The sequence below is a fragment of the Ovis aries genome, chromosome 25 (genome assembly GCF_016772045.2).
Source record: "Ovis aries strain OAR_USU_Benz2616 breed Rambouillet chromosome 25, ARS-UI_Ramb_v3.0, whole genome shotgun sequence".
Lineage (NCBI taxonomy): Eukaryota > Metazoa > Chordata > Mammalia > Artiodactyla > Bovidae > Ovis > Ovis aries.
Genome location: NC_056078.1, coordinates 39,637,295 through 39,653,250, shown reverse-complemented (window position 1 = coordinate 39,653,250; position 15,956 = coordinate 39,637,295). Strand labels below are relative to the sequence as shown.

Here is a 15,956-nt window from a genome sequence, read left to right as displayed (position 1 = left end):
GAGAAGTGACCCTTTTCACTGCCTCCAAGGACCCAGGGGAGTTGTTTCTGTGGATTCTTAGCATCTGATTGCAGCTATCTCTGTACTAGATACTAGGGATAGGCCCAGAGGTGTGGCGGAGAAGGCGATGGCACCCCACTCCAGTACTCTTGCCTGGAAATCCCACGGAGGGAGGAGCCTGGTGCCCTGCAGTCACTTTCACGCACTGGAGAAGGAAATGGCAACCCAGTCCAGTGTTCTTGCCTGGAGAATCCCAGGGACAGCGGAGCGTGGTGGGCTGCCATCTATGGGGTTGCACAGAGTCGGACACGACTGATGTGACTTAGCAGCGGCAGCAGAGGTGTGGGGAGGTGGCTGGTAGTGGTAGTGCTCTGACTCAGAGTGAGTGGGTGTGAACAGGACCGTGGGATATTCTGCAGAGATCCTTAGGGAAAGGGAGGCATATAGCAGCTAGCGGGTTGGAGGAAGCTATGCCAAGTTCTCATCTGTGTCCTGGGAAGGTAGAATTGGAAAGGAAAGGTCTGGAGATCAGGGCTACTTGCAGGAGGTCTTGACTTGCGGGACCCTTGACTAGGTCCTGGCTGCCCTGACATCAGTCCGGCCATATGCTGCTGCTTATTGTAGGGAAGTGAGGCTATATCTACCAGAAAGGTACTGTGTTCTCCTATCCGTCAGGCCCCCTACAATTTCCAAGGTTATTGTTGCAGGGTAGTAGGGAGGGTTCAATGCTATCCTATCTGGAAGTTGAGGGTGCAGGATAGGTTTAATAAAAGAGCTTCTGTGGTGACCTCTGCCATCAAGCTGTTGCTGCTTCTGCTAAGTCGCTTCAGTCGTGTCTGACTCTGTGCGACCCCATAGATGGCAGCCCCCAGGCTCCACCGTCCCTGGATTCTCCAGGCAAGAACACTGGAGTGGGTTGCCATTTCCCTCTCCAATGCATGAAAGTGAAAAGTGAAAGTGAAGTTTCTCAGTTGTGTCCTACTCTTTTTGCGACCCCATGGACTGCAGCCTACCAGGCTCCTCCATCCATGGAATTTTCCAGGCAAGAGTACTGGAGTGGGGTGCATTGCCTTCTCCACTGCTATCAAGAGTAAGTGAGAAAAACAAAAGTTATGTCACATATCCATTTCTTTTAAGTGTGCTGACTGTGATGAACCCCCTTACGCATAATTTGAATTATTTCCTCATGACCTCATGATTTTTCTAGGTTACCTCCCACCCATGAAGACCTCTATATTCCTTCTTCAAGTAAAGCTGACCATGCTGTGCATTGGTCTTTCTTAGAGTGTTACTTTCTAGTAGGTTAGAATGTGAGTTCTCTCATCCTGCTATCCTGCTTGGGGCAATGTGTCCATTAGCAGGGCCGCTAAGAGCAGAGCACAAATGTCCAGGCTCAGCTACATTCTCTGCTTTGTTTTCTGAAGCCCAACTGGATCCTGGGCTCTTCTCACTTGGTAGTCCAAAGATATGAACATTTTGCAATTTCCTCACCATTGATTGTCAGCTGGTCCCAATCCAATATGATCATCTTTCCTTAAACAGACTTTTGTCTGAAATACAAAGTTTAAGTGGTTGAAACCCAGATTCAGTATGCACAAGCACTTTAATTCTTTAGAAATGCCTGTAGTTTTTACATTTGGGAACTATTGATCATTCTAAAAGGATGCAACTCTTAATTTCTTCCTTTCTCCCAGATCTAGTACATGGTTATAACTGACCAGTCTATACACTCATTTTGAGTACCTAGGACAGTTCCTGAAAGTGCTTTGTTTACCTTTACATCCTTAAACATGTCATGTTCTTGTTTATGTGATTCTGAAAATTCCCGATCACTATTTCTAACCTCATTAGCTCCATTTATACTTTCTCATCATCTCAAAGCTGGGCTGTGTCATCTGAAAGGAGGAAGACTTAAGGCCAATTTTAAAACACAGTTATTCATGGTTAAAATCTTGACTTGCAACCAACACAGATAAGAGTCACTTCTTAGAACCAGTGAACCAGAGCTTTCTTAACCTCTCTTCCACCAATAAAACCCTTGGTGAATGTCCATTTTTTATAGTCCCTGTGTTGATCTCAGACATGGAGCTGTTTTGTTACTCTCTAATCCTCTCTCTGTACAGCAGTCAGAGATTTTTTAAAGTGTAAATCTGATTGTGGCTTATTGGTGCATAAAATCTTTCAAGTGCTTCTCATCATCTATAGTGTGGATGTTTTAGCAGTATTTACTGAACCCCATAACCACATCTGGTCTAGGACACAGATCCCACACTGCCTTTGATCATTCCTCTCTCCTGCCAGTGGCCCTGCCCCTCCCTAGGTTGGAGAGGCACCTTGCTGCCTGTACCATTGCCTCCATCTTCAGCAGTACTACCACCAACTCGACTCTTCGCTGTCCTGCCTGCTCGCCTTTACCAGCAAACACTTTGCCTAATAAGTTCATCCTTCAGGTTCAACTTCAGTGCTAATTCCTCACAGAAGCCTCATCCTGGAAAGAGCTCCCCTTGGCCTGCTCCCTTTGCTCTTTTTATGCATGAGAGTGCTCATTTTAAATAGGGTAATAACAGGATCTACCTCATAGAATTCCTAAAGCTGTTGCAAGTACAAAATGAGATAATGCGTGTAAAGAACTTAGCACACGGGCCCATGTGGAAGTTCGATGGGTTCCTTTGCCCCTAGATTTCCGTATGACATCACTCCATATATTTCAGCCTATGATGACCTTGAGTTTCACCAGATGGAATTAAGCCTGACTCATTCACAGCTATACCCGTCGTAACACAGAACAAAACATTGAGGAGCTGTTGGGTAGATTTTGTGCAATGAATGAGTGGATGAATGAATGGATATATTTTAAAATTTTGTATGTATGCAAATCTTTAAAAAATCTAATTATTAAAAAATTATGGGAAACTTACTGCATTTTGTTCAGCTTTGTCAGAGGAAGCCAGTTTTCCTTGTCTACATCAGGTAGACAACTCCCAACAGGAAACTGAGCCTTTTATTCCAGCTAATGCCTCTCATGACACTTGATAGTATTGGTTCTTTTATGGTTTGACTCCATGGAAGCCAACGCATTGGTGGTTTAGCTGCAGATTATCTTTTTCTGTCCTTCCGGGAAGGTGTCGAATAATCCTGTTTGCATTTTAGGGTAAACAAGTATTATTTGTAAGTAAGCAGCTAACAAACTGTTTGACCTTGAGCCCAAACTCATGACCCCTTTGGCATCAACTATTTGGGCTGTCAACCTAGACATCTACTGGTAAGTCTTCTGCAGAGATTATGAGGTCATAAGTCAATGGTAAGCATTTCTGGTTATCTTCCCAGGAAATCAGTGACCCAGAGATCCTGGATCTGGTCCACAGCGCCCTTGGCAGGATGACTGTGGTCCGGCAGATCTTCCCTTCTGCAAAGGACAACCAGAAATGCATGAGGAACAACCACCGCATCTCCTCCTTGCTCTGCGACCCCCAGGAAGGCTACCTCCAGATGCTGCAGGTCAGTGCTGGCCTCCTAAACTTCTTCCAGGAGGGAGTCTCACCCATACCCTTGGCCTGCCTCATGCAACAGTGTGCCTCAGCTCTGGTTGAGCACACTTCCCCACCAACTGTAATTATTAGAACTCTGTCATTTGCTGAAATTGAAACCAGTCAACTGGGCAGTACCTCTAAGCACATTAGTAGGCAATTATGGCCGACGTCAGCAGATGCAGCATATTAGCTCACTGGGTGCCTCTTGTATTTAAAAGTTGCACACTTAGGGAGTAAGGAGAGTCCTGTAACTTAAGTTTCTGTGATGACTCTGTTGATGGGGAATGATTTCATCTGTCAGGACTGGGGACAGAGCCTTCCCATGGAGAGTCATCATTTTGAACCCATTTTAAGTTCTTCCCTGTACAAAGTAAAAAATATGGAAATAACTGGGAAACGTCTCAGCTCCTCTTCTGAATGCTAAGTCTTAAGTCAACCAGAACACTGCTGGAATCCTAGCTGATCAGGAGGGTGCAAAGGGTAGAAACATGACTTGCCCACCTGGCCCCTTCCTTCCAAGATGAGAAATACAGAGTGTGTATGATTAGTCCCTCCACTACCCTTTTGACATAGGTGGAGTCAAGGTTAGCTTCTCTTAGGCCTGGGAGGGGGATGTGGAGCTGTGCACCCATGGTGAGAGGTGGTTTTCTTCCTGGATATTTGGGGGTAATGGTGAAGATTGTCTGTTGGTAGACTGGCATCTGAAACTCTGCTAGGAACATGGTCCCTAAGAAAATTTTCTTTCAATGCTTGGTGGGAACCATGTAACAGAAGGAAATTTTTCCCACCTGGGTTTGTGAAAAGTACTTATAATTTATGCATGGAATGTGGTTGCCACTCAGTGTTTGAAGTAGTTTACCCTTCTTTCTGCCTGGAATAGGGACTACAGGTCAGTGATGGGCTGTGTCTGCCTCTAGAGTATGAGTCCCATCCCAGGACATCTTGGTAACATCTAATCATGGGGCATATATTTGGGGAAGGGAGGTTATTATAATCTCTAGAGTGAGCTATGTACGTGTGTGATTTGTCAAAGTACCAAATCCATTCTATAATCTTAACTGGGGAGAGAGGAAGCATGCTCCCACAGATGGCAAATGCTAGAAATATGTTCTTGGTTGATAAGGAAGCACAGAAGACATCAGGATTTCATTGGAGTAACTCCCACTAGCCCCAAGTCCACCGCTCCAGGGAGACATCCCAAGGTCTGGGATCTTTGAAAGATGGTGAGGCACTGACCAGGAAAGCAGATCAAAGGCCTCTGAAGGGCCCATGGACTCGAAAGCCCCGGGCATATGCAGCAGGCGTGGAAGGTGCTTTATTTCAGGGTGCTGCTGTCCTGCTCTGCCTTCTTCTTTTCTAGAGTTTGGAAGAAGAGGTGAGGGCCTCTCACACTGACTCTGTATTAGCACCTCACTCTCCATGTGGATGGAAGTGTAGTGTGACCACGTGGCCCAGGCAATGTGTGCTCGTCCCCACCCGGGGCCGGAGGGGGAGGTGCCTGCCATTCTCTATGGGGGCCAGACTCCGAGGGGGTCTCACTCCCAGGAAGGTCTCTATGGGTTCTCTCTCCCCAAAAGGCTTCATCCTTCCCCAAAGACACACCACCCCTATTCTACCCCGCCCCATACCCCCTGTTCATTTTCCCATTTCTTTCTTGCCTTACCGTACCTCTTCTACTCCACAAGAAAAGAGGGCTGCTTCCTAGTTCACCAACATGTCCTGCCCTGGTGGGGTGGAGGGAGACAGCCAAAGTATGGCTCATCAAGGTCTTGATTCGTCATTTTGCCACGGACAGGAAGCCCAGGTGAGCTCTTTCGTTCATATCAGTCACACTGGATGTAAAGAATCTGTCCTGGAGGACAAGAGAGGAAAAGACACTGATTGCAGCAGAGAAGAATGCAGTAGAGGACTTTCTGAAACGACACACGTTTATTAGGAGGATGAACAAAGCCATGGCTCTGCAGTGGGGGGCTAATCCTCAGGTGAGGTCAGTGCAATATCGAACACAGAATCCTGGCCACCCTACCTCTCTCTGTTTCTGCTGAGAGCCAGACGCCGTATGAAGAGCAAGATTTAAGAGCTGCCTCACAGATCCTGCAGCAGCAGTAGCAGCAGTGACAGCAGTAGCAGTAGCAATAGCAGTGGTAGCAACAATGATAGTAACGGTAACAGAAGTAGCAGCAGTAGCAGTAATATTAAGAGTGGCAATAGCAGTATCAGTAGTAATAGCAGCAGCAATAGCAGCAGTAGTATAATAGCAGCAGCAGCAGTAGCAATAGCAGCAGCAGCAGCAATAGCAGCAATAGTATAATAGTAGCAGCAGCAGTAGTATAATAGTAGCAATAGCAGCAGCAGCAATAGCAGCAGCAGCAATAGCAGCAGTAGTATAATAGCAGCAGCAGCAGTAGCAATAGCAGCAGCAGCAGCAATAGCAGCAGCAGCAGCAATAGCAGCAGCAGCAGCAATAGCAGCAGCAGTAGCAATAGCAGCAGTAGTATAATAGCAGCAGCAGCAGTAGCAATAGAAGCAGCAGCAGCAATAGCAGCAGCAGCAATAGCAGCAGCAGTAGCAATAGCAGCAGCAGCAGCAATAGCAGCAGCAGTAGCAATAGCAGCAGTAGTATAATAGCAGCAGCAGCAGCAGCAGCAATAGCAGCAGCAGTAGCAATAGCAGCAGCAGTAGCAATAGCAGCAGTAGTATAATAGCAGCAGCAGCAGCAATAGCAGCCGCAGCAATAGCAGCAGCAGTATAATAGCAGCAGCAGCAGCAATAGCAGCCGCAGCAATAGCAGCAGCAGTATAATAGCAGCAGCAGCAGCAGCAGAAGCAACAACAGCTTTCGTGGAAGAAGTAGCAGCGACAGCACAGCAGCCAGGTTGCTTGGGCTCAGATCCCAGTAAATCTAGCTGCTAATGATTTTTTATTATTTATTTGTCGTTCTATGCCTCTGCTTCCTTCTCTGTACGTTGGGGATTCAAATATTACCTACCCCTCAGAGTCATAATGAAAATAAATGAGAGGATGTACAGACAGCAACAAGAACAAGGCCGAGCTGTTAACAGAACTCTCCTACTAGAGGATGTGGCCAGGTGTGCTTGGGTTTCCATGGGAAGACTGAACGTGGCCTCATGATTTTTTGAACAGTGTGATGTAGTCTACTTTTGTCCTGAGCGTGCTCTTTGAAAGTCTCGCAGCGGGTGGGAGAGCTCACTTCTGTCTGGCCCCTCATCATCGGTGTTGGGCACCACTTACCATTGCCTCAATCATGCAGGAACTCCATCAGTGCTGCCTTGGTGGGGAGAGGGGAGGCCAGTGTCTTTGCGGCCTGCATAGCTCTTCATACAAGACCCTGCTCCTTGGAGACTCTCGATAAGGGCTAATGGGGTAGATCTGTTAAGAATGCAGGTCTTAACATAAGTTAAACTGTCTCGGGAAGCCTCTTTATATATCTATAAATAAAATACTTTATTAAATGAATCTATCTCCATTTGTTGTATCTGCTTCCTTGTACAGGCTGTGATGAGAGGCAAATGTGGATTTATTTACTCATCCCACCCAACCACCATTTGGGCAGCTTGTAGATTCATCTCATTTACAAGCCATTCCCTTCAAGTTTTCTCTGTAGCTATTACCACTTCTTTCTTTCTTAATGACAGTGTAGAAGGCAAACTAATTTCTACTAGCCTCTAGCTGTGAGATTTATTGAGAAGATTCCAACATGTTTAGCACAACCAACTGAAGGGGAGGGGGGAAATACAACACTGATGTCATGGATTATTAACTTTGTCTTGATGGAATTAATGAAAATTCTTTTGGAAATGGAGCTCTCAAGTCCATCTTTAGTTTTCCCCCCAGACAGCTTCTCTTGGGATGATAATTCTGGGTTAGAAGTTTTCAAGAAGGCCATCAAAAGCAGGGAATTTTTGCAAGATCATCCATCTCTCTGCTTCTGCACTGAGCTGACCTCAGAAGCTCCATCTTATTCTATTAGGCCTGTGGTCAGGGCTTTTTGTGCTGCAAAGCCAACCAGGCACTATTATAGCAAATCAATTTGGTTCCTATTTAGTAAAGAGAACATCTTTTGGAAGAAAAGTACCTAAGTAAGTGGCTTCTATTGGCTCCAAAGGCACTGCTTTTGCAACGGGCAGTGCTGTTGTTTATTTTTCCCTACAAAGCACTGTCTTATTTGGGTGCTTCTCATTCTTATTTTCTCAACAGGTTTGTTTAGGGGTTGTCTGTGATAAAAATGACAAGACCCTAAGAACCCCTGAGGCTTTGCTCGGATTTTATGGGCAGCCTTGCTCAGAGCAGCATCTGAACCATCCTTGGTCTTTAGGACTGCATTGCCTGATGACTTCAGGGCTGCAATTAACCTAACAAATGAATTGTCACATTCTTACTCCACTTCTATTCAAATGTGTTTCCAAAGCGGGACAGGTAAATGATAGAAGCTGTGTTGTCTGGTCACTGTGGAGCCCAAACCTTGAATGAGGCTGTAGGAGCTAAAGTGGTGTTGTCATAAAATGCTCCATTAGGTTGGGATTTCTCTTCTTTGTGAATTTTAAAATCGTAAGATGGCTTAATAGATGGAATCATTGCTCCCTCTTTCAACTTGTTACAGCATTTTGACCCCACTCCCCACACCACCTCTTGCATCTCTATTTCTTTAAGGCTTTCTGCACACTTGTCCCAAGCTTACAAGTTTCTTGTCAACCTGCCTATAGAAGCCTTTCCTCTGAAGCAGCACCGAACCTCTTCATACCAGAGTTCCTTTGGACATCTTGTCATTTTCTCTGGTTTATTTCACCCTAAAGACCCAGATGGAACATGTCGTGGCCAGCATGGATCCATGCCTTTCTCAGACACAGGTGCACAGGTGGTCCCCTCGGCTACAGCTGATTGCCGTCCTGGCCACGGGTGGCTATATGAACAGCTGGAGGCCAGAGAGCCTTGGGTAGAGCAAATGACCCTCAACGCTCCACCCTCCTTGCATCTTGGATTCAACATGAGGAGAGCTCCCCCGACTCTCTGCCCTCTGCCACCATCTGTTCCCTCCTCAGTCCTGGATGTGGCTTCCCCTCTCGGGACGGGTGGGCTGGCAGCAGGTTGGCAGAGAGGTTGCACCTGGAGATGGATTTCTCGAGCTGTGACATCTGGGCATCGGCTTGTCCTCCCAGTGGGACCCTCTGCTGGTCTGAGTGTGCTGGATGGACAGAGCCTGTCTGAGGATCTGATCAGAGGTCAGTTCCTGCTGTTTGCCTCTGTGAGGTCTCTCTACACAGTCCACTTTGCTTGATTAATGATGGAGGCAAGAGAAAACCAGCCTCTTTGGAAAGCTGGAGGAAATGCAGCCTTTCTTAATGAAAACATTTCCCACATTGCCAGCTTTGGTGTTGGGCAGATAGTGGTCTGCTGATGAGATGCAGCTGGCTCACATGGCTGTGACCCTCGCCTTCCATCCATCTTCCCATGCCTTCCAGGATGACTTGTACCTTGATAATGTGAATGCCCAGCACCTCCCTGGGCCCCTGAGTATAAGGGAGGCAAGGCTGGAGCAATCTAATATGATTTGCCTAAATTCTGATATACTGTGGAGAAATGCGTATGGAGCTCTGGGAGGGCAGACAGCTGGCGCCCTAGCAGAGCCATCGTCATCCTTGGGGGCCTCTCCCTTCCACTCTGATGGGGATGTACACAGGGCTCAGCCTGCTGAGAGTCAGATAGAACCAAATGTGTATGGCTCTGCTGGAGAGCTCAGGACATTTCATGGGAGTGGGGCAGGGGAAGGGGGGCTCTGTTTCCATTACTGCTGACCCTCGTACTGCTTCTAGGGACTCAGTAAGTAAGTAAACAAATCACCTGGGCTTCTGATGGGACTGCTGCTACCGCATCTAGTACCAACCCAGATGGGAAATCAGAGCCTTTTCTGGTTTCAACAAGACAACACATCTCAATCTCAGAGATGGTGTCACATATGGTGGGCCTTGGAGTGGGACTTTTGCATTGTAGCTGCACAAACAGCTTCTCAGGTTCTAAGTCTTCCCCGGTGAGATACGATTGCTCCTCTGCTGCCCCATTCCCCCCATCCTGTGCTTCATCCTTTCTCTGCATCTTGCTACCCTCCCTTTCCTATCCCCTAACTGGGTCTTGACTCCAAAATAAATTCTTATTTTCTCATGAAGATCAATTTAACAATTTTACTGGTAGCCTTTGCTCCTGCTGACACAAGGTATTTTCTTAAATAAAATATAGTTACTGATGTAATGGGGATTCTTGGTGTTAACTCTTAGAAAAAAAATCCATCTTTCCATTCCTGGTCCTCAGTTGGTTTCGTGTGATTGGTCTTTAATTATCTAGAAGCCAGGAATGTCTACCTGGGTTTCTTAAAAGCTGAAGTCCAGTCAGGAACTCATAGCTGAATTCTCTCTTATGTCTCCTATGGATGTGACCTCACCTTCCTTGTTTCCCATCTGAGGACCTGCCTCTTACATAGGGGACTGACTTTAGAAAGACAAGCGTTGCCAGGATGCCCCCATCCCATGGAAGCATATAACCCAGATTCAGATTACAGATGGACAGTTCCACGTGGAATGTATCCATACAGAGGTCCTATTCCCTTTCACAGTGTGGCTTCTATTCTTGATCACTTTAATTCTAAGAGGCATCCTCTTTGCAAACACTTTGACATCTCTTTGTTTCTTCCTAAGAACCAATTTAAAACTATTCATTCAACATCCATTAATTCCGCAGACACACTTTAAGCACTTATTATATGCCAGTTCCTATGTTAGACATTTCACAAATGTTGTCTCTCTGATTCTCACAAACTCCAAACAAATCAGGAATTTTAATCTCCATTTAGTAACACTTTCCAGTTATAGAGAATGTCATGTGTCAAGGCCCAGAAGCCAAGGAAGGCAGGGGCTGAGTCTAGTGTGTCTGAGGCAAGAAGTACTGGGAAATCAATTAGCGAGGAGAGCAGTGCCAGGGAACGGAGGCCAGGGTGGGTGGCCCTCGGGGATATGACAGGGCAGAACGTGCCTATGGGAATGACAACTCAGTGCAGGGTGGAAGCTGGAGGCCAGGTAACCGGGAATTGCCCTATCCCTGGGGAGAAATAAGGGCATTTGAACTATGTGGAGGCTGCGGGAGGTGACCATGTAGAAAGGATGTTAGGAAGCACCCGCAGGGGTGAAACTCCTGCGCCCGGCAGGGAATGGGCGGCTGGTGACGGCGCAGGGCGTGGCGCCTCCCGCGGGTGTGGGGCTGCTGACGTGCCTGTTGTAGCTCTCGCCGCCTCCCACGTGTCGCTTACTCCCCCCTGCACACCTGGGGGGGTCTTAGCGCAGGACTGGCTGTGCCCTGGACTCTCGTGGCTGAGCCAGCCCTGCAGTGCAAATGTCAGGCCTAAAAGCACGCCAAGCCGTCTCCCTTTCAGGAACCTGGGTCAGGGTATTGTGCAGGCCCTCACTCCGGGCCTTCCTATATTGGCAGCTTTTATAACGCACCCCGAGAGCAGAGAAGTGGCCTTTTCCTCAAAGGGCAGCCCTGCAACACCTTAGGACATGCAGACCTAAAAGCCAGGGCCCCATGGCTGCTGTGACCTTGCTGCTGGGCCAGGAGGAAGCCAGGGACATACACCCAGGTGAGCAGCTTTCTGTGCTGGTCCTGATACCCAGGGCTGATCCCTGCTCAGTCTTTTGACCCTGAAGCTGCAGGAGCCATGTATGACCCCTGCTTGCCCTTGAAAAGCTTTCAGGCCAAGGGGCATTGGAGCAGAGGCGAGTGGTGTTGGCAGATCAAAGTTTCTTTTCACAAGAGCCTCCACGCTTCTGTGTGACAGACTCACACTGGGCCCTGGCCACCGGGGACACCCCTGGTTGACAGGCTCTCTGCTGACCCGCATTGAAGTCAGGAGCCTGCCTGGGTCCTTTGTTTCTCCTATTCCTTTCTGTCCCTGTTCCCTCCAAAAATAAAACTAAATTCAGAGAGCTTGGGATGATACTTGGCTACTTGGCACCAGGGTTATAATCAAAACCACCCACTGCTCCTCTCCAGGGACGCTGAACATACTGTATGTTATTGTAATCAAGATAAGGCTAGAGCTTTTTAAAATTGTTCTTGTCTATTTTTTTTGGCTGCATTGTACAGCATGCAGGATCTTGGTTCCTCCATCAGGAAACAAACCTGTGTCCCCTACAGTAAAAGCACAGCATCTTAACTACTGGACCACGAGGGAAACCTCAAGGCTAGAACTTTAGATGACTTGTTCAGCATCACCTTGCGAGTGAGAGGAAGAGGAGATTCAATTCACCCGTACTTTGAGCATTTATCAAGCACATGCTATATCTATGGGCTCCTGTCCCTGCTGGGTGTTGAGCAGTGAGCAGAGCTGGCCCAGGTCAACCCAGGCCCTGGGCTAAGCTGCACAATAGTTGAGTGACAGTTCTGCTGTATGACACAAAAGAGGACCCCAGCGTGCATCTCTCAGTGGGCTCACCAAACAAGCCAGGCCCCTTGCAGCTGTGTGTACACTTAGAAAGGAGGCCATAGGCTCCCAGGAAAGCCTCAGGTTCCTCTTCCAGCTCTGGCTCTTGTCTGCCTCTGACTTTCCTCCATCTGGCCTCTTTGACCCAGTTCCAGGTCTTCTGCTGTGCATCCGGGTCTTTCCTCTGCCATGCCCTTGGCCCAGACACTCTGGCCTCTCTTTAGCTTGTCAAGTCAGCTCTCACCTGAAATGCTTTTACAGTCTTTTGTCATTTCCGGGCTGCAGTGCTCTTAGGATAGCCAGAGTCCTGGGCTCCCACTCTCAGAGGAATGAGGTGATGGTAGCTGCTTGTTTGTCTTTTGCTAGAGAACTCTGTGCTGGGCCTCACCTGAGACATGAGAGAGAGAGGCAAGGACTCCTTCAGGCCAGGCCCCTTTCTCTGACCCTGCAACCTGTAGCACCAGCTCAGGCTGTTTGCTCCTCAAGACAAGCATTGAGTGAGAGTCAGTGAAGCTGGGAGCTTCTGTCTCTCTAGATCTTTCCTTTTGACTCAGGGACCTGGCTTCACCAATCTGGGACATTAGCACACTGGTCTTCACCCACCTACCCCGAGGAAAGGTTTCTTTTATGTTTGTCAGGATCTGGAGGGAGCCCCATGGAGAGGCAGCCTTTCTACTGTTCTTGATCTTTGTTTCCCTAAAAGTGCCTTCTCCTGACAACCCTCCCTTGTATACCCACTAGTGAACCTAGACAGTCACCCAAGTTAGGATGCTGAGGTTGCTGAGATGACCATGAAGCCACAGATAAGTACTGAAGTGTTAGCTTCTGCCCAAAGCGGGGAGAAGTATTGAGACAGCACCTTGTAGGAGACGGGGCAGAAGAGAGAGGAGAAGACGGAAACAGCGACAGGTGAGGAGCCAGAAGACACTCTGAGCAAATATAAACGAGAAACACATTTTTGTTTGAATAAAGCATGACTCCGCTCAAGTCAAAGTTGGGGGCATAAAAATCTCTTTTTCCTGCTGTTTTCTACATTTTATCTTTTTGTGAACCAAGATCAATTAGTAGAGATCCATCCATCCATTCATCTATCTATCCACCCATCTTCCCTACCCACCTCCACATACCCGTTCATCTACATGCATCCATCCATCAAGCATACTTCAAGTACCAACCATGTACTTTGGTTGGTGTTGGGTTCCAGAGATAGTGGAAATATCAATACCTAAACCTGGAAAAGAGCATTGCTCAAGCCTATTCTTCCTTTGGCCTTTCTGAGTCACATCCTGTTGTTTTCCTCTTCATGGCAGGCCTTTCTGCATTCATATATTTGTATTGGATAAATCACTTATGTAATTAAGTACCTTAATTTATTGTGACTAGAAGTACACTGGGCCACTGCAGGGGAGGAGTGGCCCTGTGTGTGTGTGTGTATGTGTGTGTCTGTGCGAGTGTGTGTATAGGTGGGGATGTGGGTCAGAGGGTGCCAGCTATGTGAATAGCGTTGGCTGTGAGTGGGTGGCTGGGAGATCCATAAATGTCTTGAGAAGAGAAATCTTCACATCATCAAGGACTCTCAGCTTTGAGATATCCTTTATAAAAAAAAAGCAAATAAAAAATAACACCAAAGCAACTCTAAGTGGCTTACATACTCTTAGAACATTTCCATTATTGGTTTGTATTTCAGAGGGGCAGGAGACATATCAGAATAATTTTGCAGTTGTAGGGACTCCTGAGGGATGGGGGCTGACAAAAGCAGGGAGTGGGTTAATATTTCTCATCAAGGCTGTGCTCCTAGGCATCAAGAGGGAGGAGATGGTGTTCTGTCCTGGTGTTCGCTTCAGGACAGGGGGTGAATTCTTGGTGGTGGGAGTGACCTTTCTCTGCTGTCAAGTAAGCAGCTGTGTAGTGCAAGGCCCCCACAAAGGTCACCTGGCACTGACTTGCCTGCCTCCCTACAGCCTGAGGTTATATTTCAGTCAGCAGTTGGTTATAACAGCACACTCATGCCATCCGCCATCTACTTCTTTTTGTTACTTTATTTACTGATTTATTTTGGCTGCCCTGGATCTTTGTTGCTTTGCGTTGGCTTTCTCTAGTAGCCTTGAGTAGGGCACGGGGGCTTCTCTTTGCAGTGGCTTCTCTGCTTGTGGAGCATGTACTCTAGGCTCTTGGGCGTTAGTAATTTCGGTGTATGGGCTTAGTGGCTCCGAGGCATATGGGATTTTCCTGGACCAGGGATCGGACCTGTGCTCCCTGTACTGGCAGGCAGATTCTTAACCCCTGGACCACCAGGGAGGTCTTTGCCCTACTTCTCACACTTACAGGATGGAGAGATGTCAGGTATGCAGGCCTTTGTGGCATACATCCCTGTGCCCACTACAAGGCTGAGGGTTGAAGGCAGATGGAACAGGGCAGTGCAGGAATGGTCAAGCACAGGGACATCCATGGAGGAAGGGGTCAGCTCTTCTCAGACATGTCATCGCAGAGGTGACCCTGGGAGATGAGCATGAAAGGGGGAAAGAGAGAAGAGGCACGATGGAGCAGGTGTATATGATGACCTAGACCAGCTCCCTTGGGCCACATCTGATTTCAGTTGCAGAGGACAGTTCCCCACACCCAGGTTCCTGTCCGGGCCTCTGCTTTGGGAATATCCTGCCTACGATGTGGGAAGAAGGGGATTGCAGGCTGAGAAGGAGGCTCAGAGATGTTGAGAGTGTGAGGGACATACTGGGGAGTGGTGGGGGACAGCAGGCATGCTTCCCAGAGCCCTAGGATCTCATTTGATCTTCCCAGGAGTCCTGTGAGGCCAACGTATTCTCCTATTTATATCCAGTGATTTTGTTTTCCTGGAATATTTTTAGCAGACACCTTGCTGGTGAGGTGTGCAGAGAGCCATCCCCTTGACCCACTTTGGCTAATGGTTGTTTGTACAACAGTTACCCTGAGGGGTCACAAATCTGACCCGGGATGGACGTTACTTTGTCACCTCCCTTCATGCTCCATGTCAACCCTTGGAGGAGCAGAGAGGGCTAGGGTAGGGTGGTGACAAAGCAGGGCTGACCTCCTCCCCACCGAGGGCTCCTGTGACCTCTGGAGTCCAGGCTCATGCACCTCAGGGTCTTACTCACGGTCAGGAGGGTTCCCAGACTGGTTCTACCCCTGCCTCTCACTGCTGTGGGGCCACTCTGCTCACTGTTATTATGAATTCTCCCTCATTGTCATGATCTCGAGAGTTCTGAGATGGGCTGTTTCTCCTGTAAGATCCAGCTGTACTGTGCACAGCTAAGCTGAGGAGCAGTTCTCAGATGCTCACAGCAGCAACTTCCAAGTGCATCCCCTGGCTGGCAGTGACATCACTGCAGAGCAGGCTCCGTGACCTCTGGACCCTCACAGAGGCTGCCAGTGTCACTCAGGCCACCACACCACCCCCCGTGGAGGTCCAGGGACCAGAGTGATCATTCTAAGGCACAGATCTGATTTCGGGCACAGATCCTGATCCACCTATGTTTTCCTCTTCTGCATGGCTCACAAGGCTCTGCGTGGCTCCGTCCTTGATCCCTGCCTCCCTGCTGTCCCTTTGATGCAGACGTATTGAACTGTCTTTAGTCTCTCCAACTCAGGGGTCAGCAAACTGTGGCTCACTGTCTATTTTCTAAGTATAGTTTTATTGGCACATCCTCTGTTTATGTATTGGTTTGGCCAAAAAGTTCACTTGGGCTTTTCTGACTCATTGCATAGAAATCACGGTATCATTTGTGGCTGCTTTCCTACTAGAATAGCAGGGTTGAGCAGTTTCAGAAGAGACTATAAGGCCCACAAAGTATAAAATCTTTACTATCTCATCCTTTGCCAAAAATGCTGGTGGAACCTGCCCCATGTGGCCCGGCTTCCTTGCACCTTCATGCCTCTGCTACTATGGTGCCCTCCCTACAATGC

General features: G+C 48.0%; 1 protein-coding gene across 2 annotated transcripts in view; it reads left to right on the top strand.

Moving 5' to 3' along the window:
• The window catches only part of GRID1 (glutamate ionotropic receptor delta type subunit 1), a 689,685-nt gene that overhangs the window by 457,132 nt on the left and 216,597 nt on the right, over positions 1-15,956 (top strand). For both annotated transcript variants that reach the window (XM_027962365.3, XM_042241196.1), the window contains exon 6: positions 3,328-3,498. In XM_027962365.3, coding sequence (XP_027818166.2) covers positions 3,328-3,498 — 171 coding nt within the window. The remainder of the gene's footprint in view (positions 1-3,327; positions 3,499-15,956) is intronic.